This window comes from Leptonychotes weddellii, chromosome 1, assembly GCF_054177405.1.
Source record: "Leptonychotes weddellii isolate Sample4059 chromosome 1, ASM5417740v2, whole genome shotgun sequence".
Lineage (NCBI taxonomy): Eukaryota > Metazoa > Chordata > Mammalia > Carnivora > Phocidae > Leptonychotes > Leptonychotes weddellii.
This window is the reverse complement of record NC_138369.1, coordinates 183,969,847-183,996,372: the sequence shown is the minus strand read 5'-3', so window position 1 is coordinate 183,996,372 and position 26,526 is coordinate 183,969,847. Positions and strand designations below refer to the sequence as shown.

General features: G+C 48.0%; 1 protein-coding gene across 1 annotated transcript in view; it reads right to left on the bottom strand.

Moving 5' to 3' along the window:
- Window positions 1-3,775: 3,775 nt before the first annotated feature.
- The window catches only part of CLIC6 (chloride intracellular channel 6), a 43,261-nt gene continuing 20,510 nt past the window's right edge, over window positions 3,776-26,526 (bottom strand). Inside the window, exons 2-6 of the mRNA XM_006751367.3 lie at window positions 12,040-12,149; window positions 11,315-11,440; window positions 10,586-10,692; window positions 9,851-10,032; window positions 3,776-6,100 (exon numbers count right to left, since the gene is read on the bottom strand). Coding sequence (XP_006751430.2) covers window positions 5,939-6,100; window positions 9,851-10,032; window positions 10,586-10,692; window positions 11,315-11,440; window positions 12,040-12,149 — 687 coding nt within the window. The 3' untranslated portion in view covers window positions 3,776-5,938. The remainder of the gene's footprint in view (window positions 6,101-9,850; window positions 10,033-10,585; window positions 10,693-11,314; window positions 11,441-12,039; window positions 12,150-26,526) is intronic.

Here is a 26,526-nt window from a genome sequence, read left to right as displayed (position 1 = left end):
GCCCTCATGCGTCTCCGAGCCATCAGTGTGTTGGGCTCCAGGAGGGTGCGCCAGGCTCATGGTTCCGAAAGGAAGGGGCCAAGGAGTGGCCCAAGGGCTCTTAGCTCCTGAAGTCCACAGGCAGTGCCCGCCCCACCCCCGTCGGGGTTCACAAGCAGGAAGTGGCTGAGTTGGGTTAGGGGTAGTCTTGACCAGGAGCTTCCAGTCCTTGAAGGCACTTCCCGCGGCCAGACAGAAAGCCACAGGAGAGAGTGGGAGCCCCACCAGGGACAGCCGGCAGTCCATCAGAAAGTACAGCCCGGCTTGGGTGGGGGCCTTCTGGAAGTGGGCTGAGACCAGCGGGAGCATTTTAGGCTTTGCTTCTCTGGCCCTGAAAAGCCACCCTCTGACAAGTGGGCTGACCTTGAACGACACCAAGGAGGCTGGATTGGGTGTGTATGAAGCCCTGGAGCTGAATCGGCATCAGGCCTGGTGGGGCGGCGGTGGGGGGTGTTGTTGCCAAGCCAACTGCTACCTGCGGAAGGTGGGGTGACGCCCCCGCACCTCAGGGAATGGAAGGAAGGGCCACGTAGTGGGGAGAAGGACAGCTGGGCCCCGGGGGGCCTCGGGCTCTGGCTCGAACACCACTCACTTTGACGCATCCGCTTTCCCACGTCTCCGAGCCTCAGGTACGTGTCACACAACTGAAAACTGTGTCTCCAAGCCAGATGGGAGGGGTCTCGATGGAGGCATCGGTCCACTGTGGAGCCTGTCCGTTCACAGGATGCGTGACAGATGACTGGTCCCGCCCACAGTGACCCCACCAGAGGGGACAGCGGAGCACTTAGCGGCCACCATCCCCCAGGAGGTGCTTCATGGCGGGGAAACAGGAGGTCAGGGTTTAACTGCCTTCCACTTCCGGAGAGAAGTTCATGGTCCTGTAAACCTGTCCATTTTGACACGACCCATATAAGAAGTGCAAATACAGGCAAAAACCACATGTGTGCACCCAGCCACAGAGAACTGCTAAGTACACCGATTGCTACCTGACCATGAGATAGTGTTCCCATTTTCCAGATGAGAAGAGCAAGGCTCGGAGAGATTAAATGATTACTCAGACGTGTCAGAGGCATCGAGGGCCGACTTAGGACCCAGCGTCTGCTGTTGTTTGGTTTTTGGTTTATTTTTTTTTATTTTTTTTTTTCTGTATATTTATTTATTTATTTTATTTTATTATGTTATGTTAATCACCATACATTACATCATTAGTTTTTGATGTACTGTTCCATGATTCATTATTTGCGTATAACACCCAGTGCTCCATGCAGTATGTGCCCTCTTTAATACCCATCACCAGGCTAACCCATCCTCCCACGCCCCTCCCCTCTAGAACCCCCAGTTTGTTTTCACATCCCCGCTGTTTCAAAGGTCCTCATAGGGAAGAGGCTAGTAACAGGTTTAACTTGTTAGCACTTAATGCCAGATAAGGGAAAAGCAGGCAAGCAAACAAAAACCCTAATGCTATTTGAACTCCCTTTTACAAAACCAAGGAATGTTCTGAGCAATGGCCATTACCCTCTTACGGGTACGATTATCCTGGACCCTGAAGGGATGTGTACGCTTTACCGGCTTCCCAGGACTCCCTGTGGTGTTGGTGAGGTATTTGGTAGCCGAAGGCTGGGGCTCAGAAAGGGGCCTGACTCAGGTTCCCAAGCATTAGGCCCTGGAAAGGCAGCTTTGCAGGGGAGGGAGTCCAGCAGCAGGTCAGCGGACTCGTGGGTAACGCCAGGCCAGTCACTGATGGCCACTGTCCTTGTCCACCCCCCCAGGAGGACAGCAGGGAACCCATTACAGAAGTGGGGGGAGAAAGAGATGGGAGTGGAGTGTCATCCAGAAACTGGCCTCTCTTCCAGAGGGTTGTTAGGACCCCTAAATGCTCAGGCGCCGCAGGAGAGGCACTGAGACAGGACAATGTGGACAGTGTCCCTGAAAGGGAAGAAATGAACAGCAGGTGGAATAAGATCCCCATCCCCAATCACTGGGCCACGGGTGGCCCATTGCCAGGCCTGACTTCCTAAATAGATGCCTTTCACCCCCAAATCTGCAACTCCCCGCTCTTGAACACAATTTCCCCTGGACGGTGACAGGGACCCCAAAACCGCAGCTCTGGGGTCGCTCCCTGACTCAACGGCCTTCTCCAGGGCAAAGGTCATCAGAGACTCGGCACAAACCCTCCGTGATGGGGAAAATGACATTGTCAGGGCACAGGCTACAGCAGCAAACAGCTGCCCCACCGGGTCCCTGAGCACACAGGCAGGCAGCAGCAGGGTCCCCCTGACCTGCAAACGCCACCTCGAGTCGCAGTGATCGACAGTCCCTCTGGGAGCAGGGGCCACACGCGTGCATCTGCTCTTACCAAGTGGCCGTGCCCTGAAATGTGGTAACACATTAGACCAAAATGTAAATGTCTGGAGGGAAACCGACCATATCGAAAAACTCAGAATTAAAGCTCTGTGTGGAAAGAGAAATTATTTTGGAATGCAAACAAATGTATCCCAATGTATCCATTGTATGTATCCAGTGTTCTGTGAATTATATATTCTCGGGATGATGCACGCCTGGGTTTTCTTAACTGTAAAATAAATGGTGGATTTTTCTTACTTAAAAAAAAAGATATTCTTTTAAAACTCTTCGAAAGCCTAATTATGAACCACTGGAGTGGGGAGTGAGGCATGGGTAATAAGAGATGTTATGGTCACTGACTGAAGGACACATGAAAGGGAACAATGTTGACCTCACCCACAGTGTGTGTATGTATGTGAGTGTGTGCCTATGTGTGAGCATATTGCGTTATATGTGTGTCTGTGTGTTTGTGCTTGGAACAGCGTTATATGTGAACATGTTTCTGTGTGTGTGTGATTGTGTGAGTCTCTGTGTGTACGTCCGTGAGTGTGTGTGTGTGTCTGTCTAGAGGGCTTGGGCATACATTCAATGCCTGGAGATGGACTTTGTAGATCAAAAATTACCTCTTGAGACCTCTGGTCTCTAGAATCCCTTTCCTGGACTGAATGTCCTCATTCCTTCCCCAATCCCTGGGCAGTACCCAGAAAGTATAATTTTGCGACACTCCTGTATCCATTCCAGCCTACAGGTTGGAACACAGCCTTCTGTGTTCAGAAGAAAAGCTGATTTTTTTTTTTCTAATTTTAGGGCCTTTTGGGCAACCAGAAGTGAGAATGGGATCCTCTCCACCTGGAGAAAACTCAGCCAGCCTCAAAGTGGGGATTCATTCACTGAGTGTCCGTATTTGCATCCTATACAGTATGTTTTGAAGAACAAACACATTTTGTTTCAAGACCTGTGCTGTAATAAAGACTTCAAGCCAGTGAACAGCCCTGGAATATTTCTTGCCTTCGCCAAAGGAATAGCCTTTTAGGGGCCCATGAACAGGATGTAAGGGTGGGACCCCAGGGTGAGGCTGGCCAGGGACCACCCACTTGCCTACAACCACACTGAAAACTGAAAAAAACAGTCTGATGACCTCTACTGTAGCCACCTGGACAAGGACAGTTCACACAAGGACAGGTCTTTTCTGACCTCTTTTAAGTCTCCATTAAAATGTCTCTGTGGCTCACAATTCAAATACGGGTTATTTCTAACTCAATTACCAATAATCCCTGCTTCGACATTGCTCTTGTTGTTTTAAAGGAAGCCATTTCTGTTCATTTTATTCCTTTAAATCTAAGTGAGGAAGGGAATGTGGAAAAAAATTAAAGATCTTGGTTTCGTGTAAACATCTTTATGCGTTTAATTTTTATGGCACACAGAGTTTATGTAGATCATGTCAACATCTAAAAATACAAAGTTCGCACTAGTAACAAGTGGTAGTCTATTCATTGACCACGTGTAGATGTACCATTATAACAAGAGACTTGAAAATCTGACTCCAAAACAGATGTGAAACATGCATGATGGGGAATGCTAGACATAACCTCCAAAAATGTAAAGAGTTAACAAAGAGAGCAGACTGCTGGGTGGGCAGCCCCTGCATGAAACTGGAGCCTCCAGTAAGAGGGAATACAAAGTAGCCACTATATAGTGGACTTTGTTTCTCTTACTGGACATTTCTCACTAAATCCCAGAAGAGTTGCTGTTAATGCTTTTTATTTCATTTTTTTAAGATTTACTTATTTATTTTAGACACAGAGAGAGAGCACAAGCATGAGGGGCAGAGGGAGAAGGAGAGAGAATCTCAAGCAGACTCCTTGCTGAGCGCAGAGCCTGATGCGGGGGTCCATCTCACGACCTTGAGATCAGGACTGGAGCGGAAACCAAGAGTCAGATGTTCAACCGATTGAGCCACCCAGGCGCCCCACATCTTATTCTTTTCCAAAAAATGCAATAAATTCTTTTCCAAATAAATGCCCATGGAGCAAATGCATATTTTTTTTTAAATGAGCATTTAGCATCAACCACAGGCTACCACCAAATGGACAAGAGGGTTTCTATAAGATGTATGTAAACGTCAAAGGAACGCAGCCCCGAGAATGCTCGAGAATGCTCAAACCCAGAAGGGTCGTGATGCGTATCTACACAGCCTTCTACACCGTCTCCTGTGCCTTCAGCTGGAGCCCGGCTGCCCAGCCCAGACGCACTACAGACGAGAGGCTGGCTGTAGGGCGAGGTGGCAGGGAAGCCACAGACAAACCAGAAAACTCTCGAGCCTGAGTTTCCACTTCCTCCCCAACTTGACTGGTTACCAGAACTACCCAAGAGTAGTCACCATGAATTCAATCCCCCTGGAATTTCCCTGCCTGACCAGAGAAGCAACAAGAACCAGGCTAGTCCCACACCCCATCATCGTTGAAGAAGCGCAGTGCTGGGTCTTAGAGAGGGCAGCCCTTAGAAGGAATCAAAGTGTGCTTGGTTCACATTTCACCACAAGACAGGAGGATCCTCCAACATGCAGCTGACGTTGAGCATCCACAGGAAGGCATGGTCTCATGAGAGAGGAGGGAGTGAGAGAAGGCATCCAAAAGGAAGCTGGAACAAAAGGCCATGTGCACTCTCCTCCGCTGCCTGCCCTGGGATCCAGAGACAGCTGCCATCACCAAGGTGGTAACGAGGCAGAGAGGGGACCTCCCATAGCTCCCAGCCCCTGTGGTCCCTGCAGGTCCCTGCGGATCTGTGGACTCCAGTTCTCCACCTGTGAAACCTGATCTCAAGCAGCCTCTAGCTCTGCAGTGCCGGATCTTTTTGGATCCTCTATGGATGATCATCAGGGCTTCACCCACAGGCCCCCTCACTGATTTCATAGGAATGGAGTTGTGTGCAGTGTGAACGTCTGTGAGAGACTAAGGAAGGAGAAGATGTTCACCAATAAGTTACCGGGAATTATCTAGGTGGAGTGAAATTTTAGGTAGTGGTTTTTTTTTCTTCCTTATATTCTCTCACATTGTTTTAAAATATTAAAATAGGCATGTAATCATCTTGTGACTGTAAAAACAGTATTTTAGTTCTGTAAAAAAAAACTATTTTAGAGGAGAAAAATAAGCTGTATATGATGATTATGAAAACTATCAGAGACAGATGAATTTTTTTTAATTGAAGGAGGAATTGAACTCAAATCTAATTTGTCTTGAAACTTAAACTGCAAAGCACATGTCCTAATATCATGGTTTACAGGGTCCGCGAATGCCGAAGAAGTAAATTAAGAAGTCAATTGGACAAGTGGTGGGTGTCACAATAGATATCGGTATTATTCAGTCACACAAGTGAGTTGACAAATCACAAGGCCATGTACCATTTGGTGCTGAGTGGCTCTCACTATGATACAGTATTATTAAAATATGGGCATTATGGTTTTTGGAAGGAATACAAAGTACACACTCACAAAGAACACACTCTCATCATAGCCTAGTTCATACAGCCAAGAAATAAGACTGAAAACACTCTGGCTTCACTTCATTCTTTTTGCAACATCTGAATATGCATGTTCAATCTCCTGGTCAGCTGGACATGTATTCGTGAACTCATCCCTAGCATAAGCATTGTTCAAGTATCTCCAGATGCCAGTCATTTCAGAAGGAAATTCAAAATCTCTGTATCTCTTGGCCACGATCTGAAAATCAAGAGGAAATAATCAGCAAAGGAAAAGCCCACTAATGTAGACAATTAGATCAGACAATCCACTCTTTTAAGGTGTGTAATATATTCTCTTTCTCAAGTCCTGAAGTATTCTTCTTACAGCCAGCCAGGCGACCCCAGATTTCACTTCAACTTTGCAACAGGAAAGTTCATGAAAGTACTGGGCTCAAGAGTGGCTCCACACAATCCTGCCCACCAATTTATCCTAGATAGATCTTGGGATCCACTGGCATGAATTTGGTCTCTACTTTGGTGGACTTCTCCTTGTCTTGCCAGCAGTTCGGGCTTTGTGTGTTCTGCTGCTGTGTTATTTGGTGCCTAAAGATTCATGAGGATCTTTAGTTTAGACTGTGCCTGATTCACTGTGAAGTGCTCTCTTTTTCCTACTTGCTGAGCTTCACCTCCTAAAATCCCAGATATCTGTGTATATTATTCCTACAGATTTCCATCATTCTGTCACTGAAGAGCTCACCTCATTGTCAACAAAGGAACACAAATCCTTATCCTCATGGAAATGGTGGATGTGAGGACAGGGCAATTGAGAGTGAACTTCATGGGAAACACAACAGTGTGAGATGTTTCCTTTGGCTGGAGGGGCGTCGGTGAGGAATTTGTCAGAAAGGACAATATATTCTGCTGGGCACTTTATCAGGTTCCTGGGGCTGCTGTAACAAAGTACTATAACCTGGGTGGCTTAGAACCGAAATTTATTTTCTCGCAGTCCTGGAAGCTAGAATTCCAAGATCAAGGTGTCAGCAGGACACATTCCCTCTGGGAGCTCTAGGGAAAGATCTGTTCTCTCCCCAGTTTCTGGGAGTTTCTTGACTTGCAGCAGCATAACAGCAATCCTCACATGGCATTCTCCCTATGTGTGTGTCTGTGTCCAAATTTCCTTTTTTTATAAGGACACCAGTCCTATTGGAGTGGGGGCCCACCCTACGCCAATACAACCCATCTTAACTAATTACATTTGCAAAGATCCTATTTCCAAATAAGGTCATGTTCTGAGGTACTGGGGATTTGGACTTCAACATACGAATTTGGGGGGATGCAATTCATCCCCTAACAGGGACCCAGGACTACAAAGGTCAGTTCTGCTTTGTTGCCTCCTATTGCATTGGTTTCTGGGTTGTCTGGATGAAGTGAACATGGGACAACACAAATTAGAAGATCTTTGGGACCTATCACTCAGATCTTGCAGGCCAGAAGCCACTGATGCAGCAAAACAAGACAATACCACTGTCAGAAACCCTCCTAAATTGTTTGACCTCTTTTACCTTAATTCAACCTTACTGCTATTAATGTTAAGAATTCTGCTTTCCTTTTGTTTGCAAAAAGTCAAGGTTAAGGTTAGAGCATCCTCCACTCTGAGGCTCACAGATTAGGCAAGAGGTCACCATGGCTAAAAATGAAGCCCAAGCAATTTACAGTCTCTCTCTTAACTGGTTCAAGGACTGCTTCTTTTCTCTACTCAGCAGCCACAAAGCAGAATGCCACATCACTTCCCTCCACTTCCCCTCCCTGTTCCTTCAGATTAAGGGACAGGTGCCAGAATACAAAGATGGCGCCTCTGTATGGTTCCTCCTTCAACTCTCCCTCCCCAGAGATCTCAGCCCAGAAGTGATCTGTGTGGGGCTGTTCCCTGATTCTCCTCTCATGGCCCCAGTCCTCAAAGAAGTTTGGTGTTGGGCATTTCAGGACTGTACTATCTACTTTTATAGAAATCTGAACTTTGCTGAACATACAGGGAAGCATGCGTTGGCTCTGTGACACCACACACCAGACAAAGTTTCTTAGTCTTCGAATTGGTATTCTGTCCTTTTCCGGTTTTATGAGAGATGAAGCTTTACTCTATTTTTTCATATTGTTTTCGGTGGGTTTATAAATTCCTTTACTCTCTCATCTTTTATCTTTTATCATAAATTCATATCATAAATATCATAAATTATATATCATTCAAATTATTATATCATTCATATGGTGGGTTTATAAATTCCTTTACTCTCTCATCTTTTATCATAAATTCCTTTAGACCGAGTCTCATTTCCCTGCCGAAGGTGCTCCATTCTGAAAGATTATTAAGTTGTTTGGCATTTTGAGTGCTCAATGGCTTTGAAGAATTTGCTCTCCGGTCTTATATTGGAGCCAGGGACTGCGTTATTTTACTCTGAAGTTTACCCCATCTACTGAAATTTAAAAAACTCTTTTCTTATAGGAGCTAAACAAGTGGCAATCGATGGTGTATGGCTGGGGCATTTCTCTTGCTCTTCCCCAACCTCCATGTACCCCTTCCCCAACCTCCATGACCATATAATGGTCATGGCAATGACTACAACACATCCACTGAAGGGACTAAACCACCCACAGCTACGTAAATATCTTGTTGAAAAATGGCTCCCAAACATAGGAGGTTTTGATGAGTTGAAATGCTTTCATTACATTTTAGATGTTGGGAAACTGGCAAAGTTATTGAAAACAACATTCACTTGAGGGCTCAGATACATCTTCAAGGTTTGGATTTCAAGTTAGTATCCTTCAAGCACACTGGGGAAGAGAGAAGAGGAGAAATGGGGCAAGGATTGGGAAAGGAATCGGGAAGGAAGATGAAATGCAGAAACGAAAGGCAAGGCAATGATGAGGAGCAACCAGGGGTAGCTGGTAGCCTGTAGGAGTATCAGCAACACAGATTAGGTGAGTCTAATTTGTAAATTTCTAAATGCCAATGACATGCTTTATTAGACCACGGGGTCCTTGATTTGGACTTCCCTGTGCCTTCTTGCCCATCTCCCCTATCCTTCTACCAAGGACCTAGGTTTGGACTTGGTGGAATTTTAATCATAAAAGTGCCCCAGAACAAGGCTTGGCCTTCTTCTTGGGGCCTTCAAGGCTACTGAGGGCCAAGAACATTGCAATTGTAATAATGATAACAATTAACACCTATAAGTGACGTGAAGGCTGGGGGCACCATTGAGAGCAAGCCATAACTCCGGAGGCCAAGTGTAGGGCCATCTACTTTGGAATCCCCCAGGGTGACCCCCGGAAGTTCTGATTTAGGAGACCAGAGGCTGGATGGGGGATTTACAATTCTAAAAAGCTCCCCAAATAATTCTTATGCCTACTAATGCTGGAGAACCAGTGGTCTAGAGAGCCTTTAAACCCTAAAATATATGACGCATGATGCTGACTTCCCATTCAACTATCTGGGAAGACATGATGCCAAACCTGGCAGAGGCCCAGCCAAGGAGCTCCTCCCTAGCTATAGGGGGTCAGTACTAAGAGCTGAGGAGACACACCTCTGTCATCCCTATGCAGAGCCATTTCCCCCGCCAATCACCAACAACTGACTGAATTCACACTGCCATACTCCCAGAGTCGGCGCATCGTCTCCAAGCCTCAAGCATTAAATGCCGGGTATAGTCACTGTCGCCCTCGAGTTGTCTTGCCATAACTTTTCTTTAGGCTGTGGGGGTAAGACTTGGAACAAGAAGCAGTGAGGATGGAGGGGTGAGAGCCAAGCTCCCAAATGTTTCTTGAGACCACCTGAAGAATACCTGGGAATATCCATGTATCTGAGACTGGGGATTCGACTGCCTCAAAGAGGAAAAAAAAAAGAAACTGACTTTTTAATTCAGGAGTCTGCATTTTAGATTGTTTTGATGTCTGGCCAAAATAAGACAAAGGCCCATTCGTGTATTCAGCACCTGCAGCAGGAGGAACATCAAACCTTTATAATGTGAAGCTTGGGTAAGAGGTTACAGTCGGCTAACGTGAGCTCATCCCCATCCAGGAACTTCCTTCCAGAAACAGCGACGTCCTCAGTGCTGTAAGCATCGATTTCATCAGGCAAAGGGCTATTTAAGTAATTATCCAGCTTCTTCAGGGCCTTCAACAGGTTCTTTTCATAAACTAGAACACAAAGGCAGAAAATGACTAAGATAAGCCATACGAGTTAATGTCACCTTTCTCTAGATATCAAGGAAGGAGTCAATCACCTTTCCCTCATGGCACATGGCTGGGCAGCACCGGGGAACTGGAGGGAAGGATGTGGATTTCTAAGATCTGCATAAAGGACTCACTCCTCCCTGGAAAATAATTCTGCTGTCTACACAACACTGCTCCTTCTTGAACTCATCCACGTATTCAAAAATATTTATGGGAAGCCCATAAGGAAGTAAGCACTGGCAAGAGCGTCATTGAAACTGATTCCCATGGTGCAGCAGGCGATTCCTGGTGGGGATTCTTTTCCCCTCAAAATGTTCTTTTCTGGGCTCCCAATCTCGATCTCCTGAAACCCACATGCAGATTCAACACTAGAGGTACTTTTTCCTTATTTCTAGATACAGGTCCCTTCTCCCAGGGACATCAGTCAGAACTCCCAGGATCTTAGAAGCCACACCAGAGGCTGAGCAAGGGGCAGTCCAAGTGGAGAACACTGAACAGGAAGATGGCAGGTACTCACTCTCGTTTGCATCCTTCTTGGTGTTTTTTATAAATGCGGAGAATTTGGCAAACACATCATTTCCGGCAAAGTTAGAGTCAGGGTGTTGGGTCCCCAGCTTAGGGTACCTTGAAAAATTTAGGATTGGAGTATCACAGATAAGCAATGTTTGAGTTGGGCTCATACAAGTGGGGCGAGGTGGGCGGGGGGGAGACAGGCCTTTCTCTGAGAGGATATAAAAGAAAAAAACTTCCCCCTTGAATGTTTTCCTAATCTTTTTATCTCCAAGCTTTGGAAGCAACAGTCTAGGGAGAAAGCACTTGCTGTTCTCATCCTGGCACACCTTGGACCCGGCTGGTCTTAGTTTCAAGTAAGACGAAGGTGGTGCACTAGAAGGTTCTCTTCCAGGTCCGGCACTCTGCAACATCCCATGGTAACATGCACACCTTACCTTTCAGCAGTGGACCTAAGAAATGGCCGACCCATTAGACATCGACCCACCTCCTCCCCACTTCCTGCCATCAAACCGTAATTGCCAACCTGCAGGTGCAAAGCAGAGAGACCCAGGCCTATCATCACTCAAGGCTTCTGATCTTGCTCTGTGTTTTCTGTGGCACACCGCAGTACACCAAAGGAAGTTAAGTGCCGTGGCCACGGAAAACCAAATACACGAAGCCAGGAGCTTTCAAATTGTCTGTGAAGGGGGAAAAGTGACAATCAGGTTGTGAGTGCTGGTTTTATAAGGCCTACCTCGGGGGAGCCAGTTTCTCCTCCAAGAACTCCTCGATCTTATTCACATCCGTCTTGACTTCACCATCAAAAGTCATAAAGGGAGGGTTTGTTCCAGGAGCCAGATTTTGCAGGTCTGCGGGTTTCCTGGGGGGAGGGGGGGGGTAGTGAACAGCAGCTTTTGTAAATAGTTGGCAAGGTGTAGACTCATTTCCAAAGCTTAGCCGGGTCCTCCCCAGTTTACAAGGAGCAACCCTTGAGAATGTCAAAAGTGATCGTGGGTTTACAAAATGTCCTACTGACAACGAAAGTGTGGCTCTTCTCTGGATGCAGAGGTGAGAGAAAGTGAACTCTCCCCAGTGTCCTCACAGGAGATCTGCACACACAGGCTTTTGAGAGGTTCTCCGCTGACCAGGAACAGGGTGGGGGGGAGCAGGTTCCTTATGGTGCCCCCAACTCCTCCCTGATCATGTCTGATCCGATCCCGTCATTACTGATGAGCCCAGACTTGGGCTTCAGTTCAGAGTCCTGACCGAGGATGGATGTGCCATGATATCGCCCGTGGGTCCTAGGAGTGTGTGCATGAGAGTGTGTGCACATGTGAGTGTGCCTGAGTTTTGAACGTGTGGGTGTGTTACATGAGTGGGGGGGTATGAGTGTGGGGTGTGAGTGTGGCTGTGAGTTGGGTGTGGGTATGAATGGGTGTGCCTGGAATCAAGTAGAGTTATTTCAATAGTACATCTTACCTCTTCAGGTCCACTGTTGTCACATTAAATATAACGCCCTTTAGCCAGAGAATCATAAAGAGGCGCTGGGAAAACGGGCAATTCCCAATACTCTCACCATCATAACCAGCCTAAGTGGAAAAAGGAATCCTTATCAGAGCCAGCCTCACAATTGTAAGTGCCAGATTCCACACCACGCCGGCACAAAACCGTTACAGATTTGTGTTAATCGTCATGACGCTGTAAATACCCTTCTGGGGCCATTTCACTGAGCCGCTGAGCTCCACTGGGGTGAGGGTGGGGGAAACACAGGGACGGGCTGCACCGAGCATTTCCTTCTTCCTTCCCACCACTCACCACTTCCTGCCACGCTGGGCCTCTGCACGGCTTCCGCACAGGGAAAGATCGGCAAGTGGGAACTCCCTTTGTTACCCAAGACATGCTCTTTCCCTCCCTCTGTCTCGAGATCCTCTACAGAAACAACACACCTCTTTCCAGGATGAGCAGGCTTAGAAACACCCCAGCAGACTCTCCCCCTGAGACACCAGCCCTCATGGTCTCTGCGGTGCCTGTCTGCAGAATGAGAAGGTTGCCTTATCTGCATCCTAGATCCCTGGACGCCATAAAACTTGGATGTCCCCTCATCTGATTCATGGGGTGGCAGAGAGCTGGGGGGCATTTGTACCGAGAAGGGGGATTATTACACAGTTGGTGTTGGGGGGGGTGACTCCTCCCTGGTGACCCAAAGCAGGTCACATCCACACACAGCTCCCCCAAACACAGACACACCCATACTAAACACACGTCCTTCTCGTGGGCTCCTGGCAGAGGGGAAAGGCAGGTGATGGATGGGGAAGAGAGGAGAGGGGGGGCTACACACCCCCTAGGAAATGGAGCAGTAGAATCAAGGCCAACAAAGGAAGCTCCCAAATGTTTCTTTCTCCTGCCATCTTGCCCCCAAGCCTCATGTCTCTGACAAGCTTGTGGCACAAATAAGATGCTGCTGGAAAGGCAAGAAGGTGGCTTGGAAATGCTCTTCACATCTCCAGACTGCAAGCACCACACCCAGCCAGACCTCAGTGACAGAAACAGCCACAATTAATCCAGTCGCACATAGTTAGGAGAAGCCGGAGGGGAAAGCACCGTGTCTATAACCGGCCTCAGAGGACATGAGGCAGGAAGCGAGCTGCTGGCTTGGGAACTGAAGAAAGGCGAGAAAAGATCCCAAGAAAACTGGACCTTCAGAGAGATAGTGTCCTTAAGTCACCTGAAGGAGTTGTTTTTTCTTGTTTTTTTCTTTTTAAAGATTTTATTTATTTGACAGAGAGAAAGAGCGAGAGCAGGAACACAAGCAGGGGGAGTGGGGGAGGGAGAAGCAGGCTTCCTGCAGAGCAAGGAGCCCGATGCAGGACTCGATCCCAGGACCCTGGGATCATGACCTGAGCCGAAGGCAGACGCTTAACGACTGAGCCACCCAGGTGCCCCTGGAGGGGTTGTTAATAATAAGATGTCCTAGAAATTAAGAGGGTAAGAGAGCCTCAGTTTTTAAAAGATTTGATCGGCCTTTTCACAAAAGACACATCCAAATGGCCAATAAGCACAGGAAAATGTTCCTAACATCGTTCGGCAGCAGGGCAGTGCAAATTAAAGCCACAAAGAGATCCCATAGCATACCTCCCAAAACGGCTAAAACGAAAAGCTCTGACGATACCAAGTGTGGACAAGAATGCAGAGCAACCGCACTGCCTTTCGCTGCAGTCGGAGGGCAAATGACACAAATACCCTGGAGACGTGTTTGGCTGTCATCTACCAAAGTTAAGCATAAACCCTACAGCACGCCACTTCCACGCCCGATGGGAGGGAGCGCTGAGGGGCACGAGAGACACAGTTGTTGAGAGAAAGAAACCAAACTCATAGGAGTTCAGACACAGGCAAACTTCTCTGGGTGACTGGAGTCCGAAGAACAGTTGTTCCCTGGAAAGTCAAGTATTATCCGGGAAGGATGGGAGGAAGGCTTCTTGGTAGCAGAAATGTTCTAGATCTTGATCTCCATGGTGGCTACACAGGTATATTCAAGCGGCAGAGTCTTAGGTTTGGGTTCTGTTACTGCATGACTTAAGGGGAAAAAAGGTAAAAATCTGAATTAAAACACTGCAGAGAGTTGGATTCAGTAAGTCTTGCCTGGGGCCCAGGAATATGAATCTTTAACAAGCTCTTCCGAGGTGATGTCACACTGGTGGCCAGAGACCCATGAAGGTGGTTTAATGCACATCAAGAGGCACCAACACACTTCGAGAACTGGATTCAGAGTCCTGGAAGCTCCAGGCCCTTGCTGCACACCCGTCCACCCCCTCCAACTCTCCAACCCCCACCCCACCCCCCAGGCAGGTGCTGGCCTGTCAACCCAGCAGGGGGAAGGGGCTGAGGATTCCCCCAGCTGGAGTCTGAAGCTTCCCGGCGGCGCTGGAGGGTTGGGGAGGTGGGCAGGCAGGACCCCCCCCTCCCCCCACACTGAGTGGGCATTACAACTCCCCTGCAGATGGGCCCTGAAACAGCACCCTGCTTGGCCGGCTGAGGCCATCCCCTGCCCCAGGGTCCACCCCCTCCCAGCCATTCTGAAGGCCACCGGGGCTCCTCCTCACTCCATTCTGGAGCAAGAAGAGCAGAGCTGAGTTACATAAAACTTCAGGCGGCTGGCTGCAAGGACCCCTCCTAAGTCCCGGTGCTTTCTTAACTGCTGCAGGTTGGGGCAGAATCAAGCCAAGAAGAGGGGGCGGGGCCCCGAAAGCACAGGGACAGAAAGCCACATATTTTGGCCAGTCCTGACTTGCTGGCAGCTTCTAAACCTCTTATTTTTAGAGTGGTTACACTAAGCACAGTCAAGTCTAAGATAATTTCTGCAGAGTGGGGTAAGTGTTTCTCTTTCTCCCTTGTCTCTGCAGCCTTGGGAATCCTGTCATAACTCATTCCGAATGTGGCCAAATCCCCGCAGAGCCCGTGTGTGTCTGCATTGACAGGCATCGACGAAAGCTCATCTTGACAAAGAACTCCAGGTCTGGGAAGGGGCCTGTCCCCCCCACCCCCAAATTGTTCTTCAGGCCACCTCCTGAATGCTGGAGAAACTACTTCTCCAGGAAGAATAAAGGGGTTAGGAGCAATCCGTCCTTTCAAAGTAAAACCTGCCTTTGCCACCCAGCTCTGCGGACACAGACACTTGGCAACAGGCTCCTTTCTGGAACAGGGACGGAAACAGGTGGCCGGAGGATGGCGCAGCGGCCTGCAGGCCAGGGCACCAGGAGCTCCCAAGGCAGGGATGAAAGTCACAGCTGCCTTCTGCACGTCCCCCCCATGTGGCCCCAAAACAGGACCATTGCAACCCAGCGGGGCTAGCAGGCTGGAGGCTGTCCGGCCTTTTCGAGAATGAGTCCGTTTTCGAGAATGAGCCAGCCACCCTGGCCGCCAATAAGCAGGATTTACATACTCGGTGTTGCCTCATCTTAAATGGCTCTGAAAACACTTTCCCGTCTCGCGGTCTGTTGTAAATGAGGGGTTCGGGGGAACACATGGAGGGGGTGGAGCGCCGAGGATGCCTCGCTGCAGGGTTTGATTACTTTAATGTGCTTTCAGTGCTAGGACACGCCAGCAAAAATAAAGGCGGAGCTAGGCAGTCTCCACAGCCCGGTATTGAGCAACACTGGGAGGGGATGGTGTTGGTCATGTTCATTACCCACTCCTACTCATACGGTAGGAGTGAATAACTGACTCCGTCGCCATAATTGAGATGTTTTATGGTACCAAGTTTTATTTTCCGTTGCTGATAATCCTCCCAGGCTAATTACACTCTGGGCTAAAATTTCTCAGCAGAGTTTCTCAGCCCACGGGGGGAAATTTCTGTATGTATACATTCCTGATAAAAATCAGATGAAGCAGGGTGAGCGATCAGAGTGTCTTGTTTCCAGTGAAGACCCAGACGCTTGGGTCACCCAGAATTGCGTGTCTGCCTTTCAAATGCAACTGTTCTGAGGGCCTGTGATGGTAATTCTCGAAAGGAAAACACAAATGCCTCCGACAGGGTCCGAGGCATTCCTTTCGCCACGGAGGGCAGCTGTGGCCTCGAGGGCTGTAATTCTGTGGGTCCCGGCCTGCACCCACCTGCCCCGCACAGAGCCCCCCGGGGCCCAAGGCCGAAGGGTCCCCACGTCACCGCAGAGCCTGGCGTCCCTCCTCACCTCAGGCTTCTTCAAACTAGAGCCTCTCCCACTTACCCTCTGCACACTCAAGCCATTCAGAATTTGTGGGGGAAATATGTTTGTTTTTTTTTTCAAATTTCCTTTCACTGCCTTTTGCTTCAGGCAGATGACCTCTCCAGCGCTGTACTGGGGTTACAGGGAAGGGGCACGACCCCCACCCCCAGCTTCCACTAAAATGTCTCCTGTGCCGCCTCTGCCTTTGAGGGACCAAATGGACCCCTGGCATCCCGGCCCAGACCTGACACTGGGGTGACAACCCCCCTCAAGGTATTTTTGGCAGCCCCTCAGCACCGCTCCCTCTCCTTTCCGTCAGAGCAGGCCACACACCCACCACCTTGATTCTCCAACTACTTGGCTCTATCTTCTTTCTAGAAAATTCTATGGGGGCCTAAAGGTTAAACACATTCTGTAAAGTAAGCCCTTTTCCCCTCCCCTACCCAGACGTAAAATGAAAGACAACTGGGGCGGGCAGAGGGAAGATAAAGGAAGAGGCAATAAATCACTAATATTCTCATTGTCCCTTAGCTGATAGCTGGCTTTCACCCAAGGGAGTAGGACAGCATCCCGAGTGCAGGGAAGTATTCCAGACCGACCCCGCAGGAAACCAGGAGGGACGTGGGGGCGAACAGCTCATTTGGCTCGTCACAGGGATTGAGAGAAAATCAGTGAGTCATGACGGGCTGTCCTGTTTCCAGCGTGCTGGAGGCACTCAGGCTGAACACAAACAGTAGCTGACCAGGGTGGGCAGGAGGCAGAAGGCCGAGTGTGACGTGGGAGGCCGCGGGCAGCCCCCTCGCAGGTTCAGTGTGTCTATACTGACTGGACATCTCCACAAGGCCGGGGCTCCCTTCCTGACACCTGACTCTGGGGTCTGATGAACACCTCTCACGGTACCTGAGGACTCAACAGCTATCGACCATGACGTGGGGTGCCTGGAATCCCCGGGGCTCGCAACAGAGAAATGTGGGAGCACTGACTGCTCCCCGTGCCGCCCAGCCTGCACCCACCCTGTCTCTGCACCTGCCATTTGGAGCAGGTCAGGACTGGGAGACCGTCCCACCCCAAGGAGAAGGCCTGTGGGGAGCAGTAGAAAGGTGGGGGCACTCCTCCTGGGTCTCTTCCGGCTCCCATTTGGAAGCAGGTCGCTCTAACCCTCAAAACGGGGGTGTCTGGAGGGAGGGACCCATCTTCATTCATCGGGGCCACTCCCACCAGCCCTGGCAGAGTTCCTGGCACACAGGAAAATGACCAGGGGCCTGAGTCCAGTGGCTTCCATACACCTGGAGCCTGGCTGGCCTCAGAAAGTGCCTTCCAGCCCCTCCCTGCTCTTTCTTTTCTGGGCCAGCTTCCATGAACTTTTCCCTTTCAGAAGCTCCAAATTCTTCCTACTAAGATATCACCCATGGAGAGTGATGGTTAACAGTGGGGAAGAAAATAGAAGGGGCTGGAGGGAGGGAGGTGGGGGGGAGAGGGAGTTGGGGGGGAGACCTGAGTTACAGGCTATAACGTCTTCCCCAAGCCTCTTGAATCTAATGGTTTGACCTAAAATGCAATATTTAAGTAGATCTGAGACTTCCTGATTTTGAATAATTCTGTAAATTTTTTAAAAAATGTATAATTCTTTCCATCTGCCTGATAAATGGAAGTTTCTATTCTGAGGCAGCACGGTCAAGGGGAATGAGCACAGGCCGTGGAGCCCGGGAGAGCCGGTGTGAACTCCGGCCCCACTACCAACCAGTGTGTGACCTTGGGCAATTCACGTGTTCTCCCTGAGCCTCAGTTTCTCCATTTTAAAAACAGGGATAAGGAGAGCCACACCTTGCAGGATCTTGGTTTGATACACCTGGGTCTCCCGGGCACTCAATAAAGGCAGGTTATTATTGTCATTATCCCCCATCAGCAGCATCAACATCATTACTCCACCAAACGGGAGGGCACCAGAACGGACAATTATGGAATTGAGGGAACTTTTTAACAAGGCTCAATTAGTGTGATTTTCGTGCCAAACCCTTAAAAAGCCACAGATCCCCCCCCGCCCAAAAGTAACGCCTCCTATATCTATTCCAAGTGAAAATTAACAACCGAGGTCGTTTTCTTAATTGCAAAAGCAAACACATCTTCACCAGGAGGCAAAAAAGGGCAGGGCCTGGGCTGGCATTCATGTCTGGGAGCTACACCAGCCTCTTGGGGAAAGGTCCAGAGGAAAGAACATCTGGACAGCTTGTGCGCATCTTGACCGATGGCAAGGCTGACAAGCCCCAGGGGACTGCTTTCTTCCCAGGAAATGGCACCAAAGGCCCCTGCTTATAAAAGTGAAGGGGATCTCCTCTCTGACTTTTGCCATTGGCGCTAAGGGACCCTGACTGGTTGTGGGCTGTCTTGTGTCCACTGTCACTGGGGGAGAGTGAATTGCACGTTGTGGAAGAGACCCCATCAGGATTTGAAGGTCTACACGCCAGACCTGCAGATCCACATGAAGAAAGGTTATTATAACCAAGGAGGAGAGAAATTAACCGATCCCTTTCTTGTCGAATGAGAATGTTTTTGAAGGAAATGCCTCCAAAACCAGTGATTTTTCAAAGCAAAGAGTCATTGAATAGTTGCTCTGATTTTAAATATGTTTCTAAACCACTGACAGCCATTAATCAGATTTAATCCTCTCAAACTCTTGTAAGATGCCTTAGAACTACTCCCATTTTACAGATGGGGAAAACTGAGGCTCAGAGAAGCTAAGCAACTTGCCCAAAGACACCGACAGGACTGGGTGAATAAAGATTTCTCTTATTCTCCCAAATGGAATCCAGTTAATGGTCCCAGCTTCTTTCCAGGTCCTCAAGATGGAAACCAGAGTCTTTACCTGAACATCGGTCTGTCCCCAGCACAACAAAGGTCTCAGAGCCTCCCATCCAAATTCCTACAGCAGCCTCCTGCTGGGTCTCCCAGCCTAGGGTTGCTAGCCCCTCTGATCTTTTCTAAATCCTGGACCATCTAGATAAGATGCCATTTTCCTTATATCTTAGATCATTCAGCTGGAATGTTGTTCAAATGCAAATTCAAATGAGGCTGCTCTCCGTACAGTGTGACCAAGGCAAAGTACCTCCCCTTCAGGGCCCCAATGTCCTCATTTACAATGGAGGGATAACAGTACCTACCTTTCCGCGTTGGACGAGAATTCATTAGATGTTACAAAGAACAACGCCTGACACCCAGAAACATTTGATCATCTGTTGCACCTTCCCTCCTTCTTTCCTCTCCTTTTGTGAAACTGAATGAAGGAAACCTCATTTAAAGTTCTCCTGCCCAACCAACTCCACTGCGGACCCAACAGAAAGAAGCATCCCCTGCATCTTCCAACAGGAAGAAGCCAGCTTTGCTATCCCAGCAGCAGGAAGGAAGATTTTCTCTTCACCCGGCAATGGCCCGGCCAATGAGAGACAGTCACAGCTCAGCCAATGAGAAACCGTCACCTCCTCAAACTCTCACTTTTCTCCGACAGACTTTCATTCAAAGCAGCCCCTCCAAGTTCCTCCTTTCTCTCTAAAGTAGCATTCCTCTCCTTTGTGCTCTGGACTTACCGACTGTTTTGCCACAGCTTGCACGTCCCAAATTTCGATCCCTCTGCCATTCCCGAATATACCCAGGTTTCCTGGTGAAATAATTGGCTGTTTTGTTTTCGAGGTTGACACTTTATAGGCCAGTTAACCCAGTTATTCTCCTCAAATGCTGTTCTCTCTCTGGCCAACTGCTGTGTCCTTAATTATCCCATGTCACCCTCCTACAAGACCTTCTGTCCACCTCACTACCATCTAACTGCTGCCTCCAGACCAGTAGGTCAGCACTCCCATTCTAGATCCCTTTCTGTGACTGTCCACAGGGCATTGCTTTTGCCCTTTGCTGCATTCTGCTCGCAATACAGACGGCTCCGCCTGGCTTAGCACCGAATTGTTGACTAATTGTTTCCTGTTAGTTGCATCCCTTCATGGCAGACCGTGTCAGCCTTCTGAGCCGGACAGGGGGTTGTCTGCTCCCTTGCAGTGTCTATAACACGCTCATCTCCTGCCTAACCCCCTGACAGCGTCCACAGCACTGAGCCAGGCCTGCGCAAGTCACTTTACAAAAACTCCTATGGTGGATCAAATGGCCACAGTCCTGCAAAGTTCTAGCAATTCCTCATCACCTATAGTTCCTTTAAAGCCAGTGAAACCCCGCCTTCTCCCTCAGGAGAACATCCGCCACACCCAGCAGTGTGGCCAGCCTCCTCAGCCCTCAAGCATCTCCCCAGCCTGCCTGCCTGTCCTGGGGCACCTTTCCCCACCCGCCCAAAATGACTATCTCTGGGTAACAAACTCATCCTGGTCTGATTTTAAAGCTGGAAATTTTGCATCGCCCTCCCCCAGGCCCTAGGCAAACTGGAACAGCTGGTCACCATACCATCTGCCCAGATGAGAGCCTTATTTTTTTAGGGGAGGAAAAACATAATAAATGTCCTCCTAGATGACCTAGAAGCAGGGCTTTGCTCCTCCCTAACCAGAACATCGGCATAGATTAGTGTAACGACCGATCAGATTAGGTAGCTGATACCTTGAGTGCTCAGAACTATCCGGCGCCCTGGAAGAGCGGACAATAAACAGAGGGTGAGGTCTGCAGGGGTCCAGGAGGGAGGTAGGAATTACGACCAGCCTGGCAAATGCCCCAAGTTATACAACACCAGCTAATAAAAGAACAGCCTTTCCCTTCCTAGCGGCTAGGGGAGCCCTTGGGAAAGAAAAGCAGTTAAAAATCAGTGGTGGGGTTCGGGTGGCAAACTTACCCCGGAATCACCCAACTCTGGGTGTGATGGATGCTCTAGACCAAAGGGAACCACAGACCCTGGAACCCAGAACCATGGGCCAGGAACCAGGATCTCCAAGGCCACAATTTCTCTCGAATCCTCCCTATTACCCCTGGGATTAAAAGGAACAGCAAGATGGGGCGCCTGGGTGGCTCAGTCGTTAAGCGTCTGCCTTCGGCTCAGGTCATGATCCCAGGGTCCTGGGATCGAGCCCCGTGTCGGGCTCCCTCCTCGGGGGGAAGCCTGCTTCTCCCTCTCCCACTCCCGCTGCTTGTGTTCCCGCTCTCGCTATCTCTGTCTCTGTCAAATAAATAAATAAAATTAAAAAAAAATAATAAAAATAAAAAAAATAAAAGGAACAGCAAGAACATCCATCTCAGTCAAGTAGGAAAACTTTCCGGATATACCCTACATCAGAAGCCGCTGGGGAGAAAACCTGCCTCACGGGAATTTGGAGTTGATAGATCAGTACTGATTAGGAAGTGTTACCTTAGAATTTATCTCCCATCTGTCAATCCAACAAGAAGACACATAATTAGATGCATCTTCTCAAAATAATTCACCTGAGTCCTTAAGAGGATCATAGATCTCAGTTCTTTTACAAGTGTCATTGAGAATAGAAGGACTATGTTGTAAAACAGTGATGATGAGGACAACTAAGAATTAGCATTTACACTCCACCACTCATTGTTCTAAACACTTCACTTATATCAACTCAGTTCTGACAGCAACCCTATTAGATGTAGGTACTATTACCAGCTCCATTTATAGGTGAGAAAACTAAGACACAGAGAGGGAGAGTAACTTGCCCAAGGTCACCCAGCGGGACTTGAACCCAGGAATCAGCCAGAGTCCATCCTCTTCATCCTACAGAGGGACACCGGCTTATGTTTAAATGGAACTCCAGCAAGGTCCTTCCTCAGACTAAAGGTCTGCCTCTTGGTTTTACCACCATCTCTTTTCAGTAAGGATTGGAAGTGGCTTGGGGAATCCGTAATTATAATAAAATGCATATTACAAGCAGATGCAAAGGACAAACAGTGGTTGGGACAGAAAATGGAGCTGGGTTAAGGCTACCAAAAATGCATGCCCTGTGTGCTGGGGCAGGGATAGAGGCAGAGGGGAGAAGACATTTGACAATCCTGGGAACATCTTGGCGGCCAAGTGGGCTGCAGGCCGGTGGGGGGGGGGGGGGTGCCCTCTGGCCATGTGCTACATATTCTGTTCCCTAAGAAACTTTTGCTAGAACTCGAGGTGACAATGAGTTTGACATTGCGCCCCCATCCCCACAGCTGGAACACAAACAGTCCTTCTGCCCAATCAACACCAGAACCCCCCTACCGCATCCAGGGCTGCCATCTGTCGGCAGAAACTAGGGAGTGCTGCAAAGCCATGCACCTTAGCAGATGATCCCGCCTCATCTTCCAGCAGGGCAGGCAAGGCCAAAGTGCTCCTTGAAAAGATCCTGTCGATTCCACTGGAATCCACTCCATCACAGACCATGTAGCATGCCCCATGCCATATGGCCAAAAGAGTTTGGATCTGGAATTTTCTTAAGGCAGATAACAACCAAATGCCTGATCTTGGCCATGAGCAGCCTTCATTAAAAACCTGCAGAGAGCCCTAAGCATGAAGCAAGACCATTTCCTGCTGCAGCCCAAGGACGTTCAGACTTGCTCTTCTCACTGGGGAATCTGAGAAGGCGTGGGTTAAGGACCAGGAGGACAACCTCAGAAGCAGACAGGAAAGTACCCACCAACCAACTTTCCAAGTAGGTCTACTCTTGACCACAACTTGCTCTGGCCATGGCCCAGGGCAATGATGACAGAGGGTGAAGCATAAACTCTAAGATGACTTACTGGTGCACATGGACAGAATAACGGCCCCTCGGGGACGCCCACATGCTATGTTACCTTCCGGGGCGGAAAGAGCTCTGCCAGTGTGATCAAGGCTGTGGCTTCAAGATGGACAAGTGATCCTGGATTACCAGGTGGGCCCAATCTGATTACATGGGTCCTTGCAAGATATGGTATGTGACTGGTCTGCAAAGATTTAACAAGGGAACAATGGTCAGAGAGATGAACGCTGCTGGCTTTGAAGATGGAGGAAAGGGGCCATGAGCCAAGGATGCAGGTGGTCTCTAGCAGCCAGGAAAGGCAGAGACCTAGATTCTCCCCAGAGTCTCCAGAAAGAGACAGAGGCCGGCTCGTGCCTTAGTTTTGGCCCAGGGAGACTCAGGTCAAGCTTCTGACCAGTGAAACTCAAGATAATAAATTTGAGTTGTTTGAAATCACCAAGTTTGGGGTGATTGGTTACAACACCAATAGGAACGAATACAGTTAACTGTTCCTTATGAGAATGCTAAACCTCTTTTCAAGACAGTTCAGTGGATCAGACAACTAATCAGTCATGGAGAGGGACAAATCCTGAAGCATTGGCACTCGGCCTATTCCTAGAAACTTCCTGCATGGAGCCACCCCTCTCATCTGCCAGGGATTTGTGTGATGGCCACGGGCACAAGGAGGATAAGTACGGCTACCATCTGAAGAAGGCCCATGTTGAACCCACTAACAGCCAAGCCAAGACCACAGCTCCTCTCTATGGACTTGTGAGACAATAGTGCTTTGACCTGAATGGTGGGGAATCTTGCTTGTTCCTCCATGTCACCTCTGGGGTCACAGCTTATGATGAACCAGCCCCAAGGTAGTTTTCCACTGGGACTCACCCGGCTATATTCTTTGCCCAATTTTTTATTTGGTAAGACCCAAACTGAGGATCATCCGGCCAAAAATCTAACTGGTCACAGTCACAAATCATCATATCTAGAGGATGAGGGGTCCCCCAAGGACATTTTGCCTCTTATAATCTTGGTTCCTTACTGTAGTTTATAGAACCTGCCTTTTCAAAAGGCCTTTGGAGCATCAAGCTGTAGAACAACTTCAAGAGGCTGATGGCGCTCTCTAGTGGTTCTGAGATGCACCTTCAGACTTCCCACCTTCACTTTTACCACATCCATCCCTAAGTTCTGGGGGACAATGTCACAAGTTCGTTTTTTAGCCCCTGTAGGGGGCTTTACCTTTCTGATTTGCCAGGGACTCAGAGGTTTCCTGCTACCTAGATTTTCGATTTTTAAAACCAGTAAAGTCCTGGATAAACTACAATGCACTGGTCTCCCTGCCCTTGGACTCCTCTTAGACCCCACGTTAAAACCAACAAAGAGGGCATTGTCTCTCTGTCCTAGGCACTGGGCAAACACAACTGGGACCTGAACAGTATGGCTTTAAAAAGGCCTCTTGATTTGAGATCAGCAGCTGAATTGTGCGTACTTTGCTCATGTTAGGAAAATAGCAATTTATGACTCGTAAATTATTTCTCAATTCTCACTGAAGAACAATGGAAAGAGGAGGGAGGAAGCACAGTGGGTGGGAGAGCAGGGTCACATTTGCTGGGCAGAACAGAACATGGAAAAAAATCTAATTATCTCCAGAAGCGTCCAGATTCAGCTTTCTCAACTTGCTCAGAATTCTGTAGCTCTTTTGCAAAAGTCATTAGAAATCTGTAGCTTCCTGAAAAACAAAAGAGGTACTTGTTTTCTCTTTATTTTTCTTTGTAATGTTTATAAGTTTTTTACCATCTATTTACAAAGAAGAAAGTTTACTGCCTCAAAGACACTCAGGTTGGTTTCAATGACCAACAAATCAAAGTTGTATTGATTGGGACAGGGAAGGGGACTAGGAATTACATAGTACTTTTTGTTCAGATTAAACTAGACAATTAATCAGAAATATCTTAAGGGTTACCGAGGGAATTCTTGAAAGACAGTTTAGGATGAATGTGGATTTTAGGATGCTTTCCTTTTAATATTTGGCAGAAACCAGAAGCTTTGTGGTTACCTTTTCAGGTGGAAGGCAAAGATCACCTGGGCTGTATGATTTGTGAGATCTGGAAGAGCCCACCTAGCTAAATATGCCCATACCAGCCTTCCACGAAAGCCTACATCTCAGAGAATCATCTAGAAAAAAAGCCACAGTCTGTTAAGATAAGTGGTCGCGGTTACTCTTCTCTTCCCCGGGAGGACACGGGCCCCAGCAACCGCCAACCTTCCCACAAATTGACACTGTCCATTTCCTCGTACACAACACAAAAATGTCCACTTTGATGATCCTTTCTGCACTTTCCTACAGGTGTTTGCTCCAGTGGCAAAACCAGATCAACACTCTTGTCTCGTCTTATTAAATGTCATTTTGTAAAGTTATGCTTGTCAGATCGCCTTCCAAAAGTTTCGAGGCACTTTTGAGAAGCCATATTCATTACCACAGCTATAGTTCTGAAGGATATTCAAAATTTCAAATTAAGTCATTTGGTCTACTATCATGGAATATCGCTCAGCCATAAAAGAGTGTAATCTTGCCATTTGCGACAACGTGGATGGACCCAGAGGGTATGATGCTAAGCGAAATAAGTTAGAGAAAGACAAATACCATTTGATTGCACTTATGGGTAGAATCTAAAAAACAAAACGAATGAACAAACGAAACTGACTTTTAAATATAGGGAACTAGTGGGCGAAACAGGTGAAAGGGATGAAGAGGTACAAACTTCCAGTTATGAAATAAATAAGTCACAGAGATGAAAAGCCCAGCGTGGGGAATATAGTCGATAATATTGTAATAAGGTATGGGGACAGGTGGTGACTACACAGCGTGGTGAGCACTGCATAATGTATAGACTTGTCGAATCACTGTGTTGTGCACCTGACACTAATATAACATTGGACATCAATTATACTTAAATAATTAAAAAAAAAAAATCTGGTATACTGAAAAACAGCAACCGAGGGTACCAAGTAGGACAAACAGACCAGAGCCATTTCTAGGCATTAGTTAATCAGTGTCTCCTGCAGTTGTCTTGCCTAATGGAATAATGGATTATCCCTGAATGGCTTTTGCACTTCAACAAGAATAGCAAACAAATGAACAGCTCCCAGCACAAAACACAACTTCTCGGTGAAGGAGAGAGGTGATTACATAACTCACTATGGGACCCCAGACCAGATCAATGGTATAATGGGATGGTATTTTTACTTAAATGCAAATTTAGTAAACTTTGTCCTGTATCTTCCTGGTTAATAAGAAACCTGAGCCACATCAACTTGCTAATTTTCCCTGACTCACCCTGTTTTCCCACTGAGATCTGAAGGTAAGCCTGCATTACTGAACAGAAATCCCAGGCTTCACAAGCTTTGGACTCAAACCAGCCTATCATTTTGCACCGGTTAAAGGAGACAGAAGAATCAACCAGGAGGTCACAAAATCCTATCAGGTATAAGTTAGGAAGGGTTGGCATTAAGCTTCAAAAGCAAGAAAATCAGAGTCAGAATAAAAAAAAAAAAAGTGCATTTAGTAAAATGACAAAATGCTACAGGAA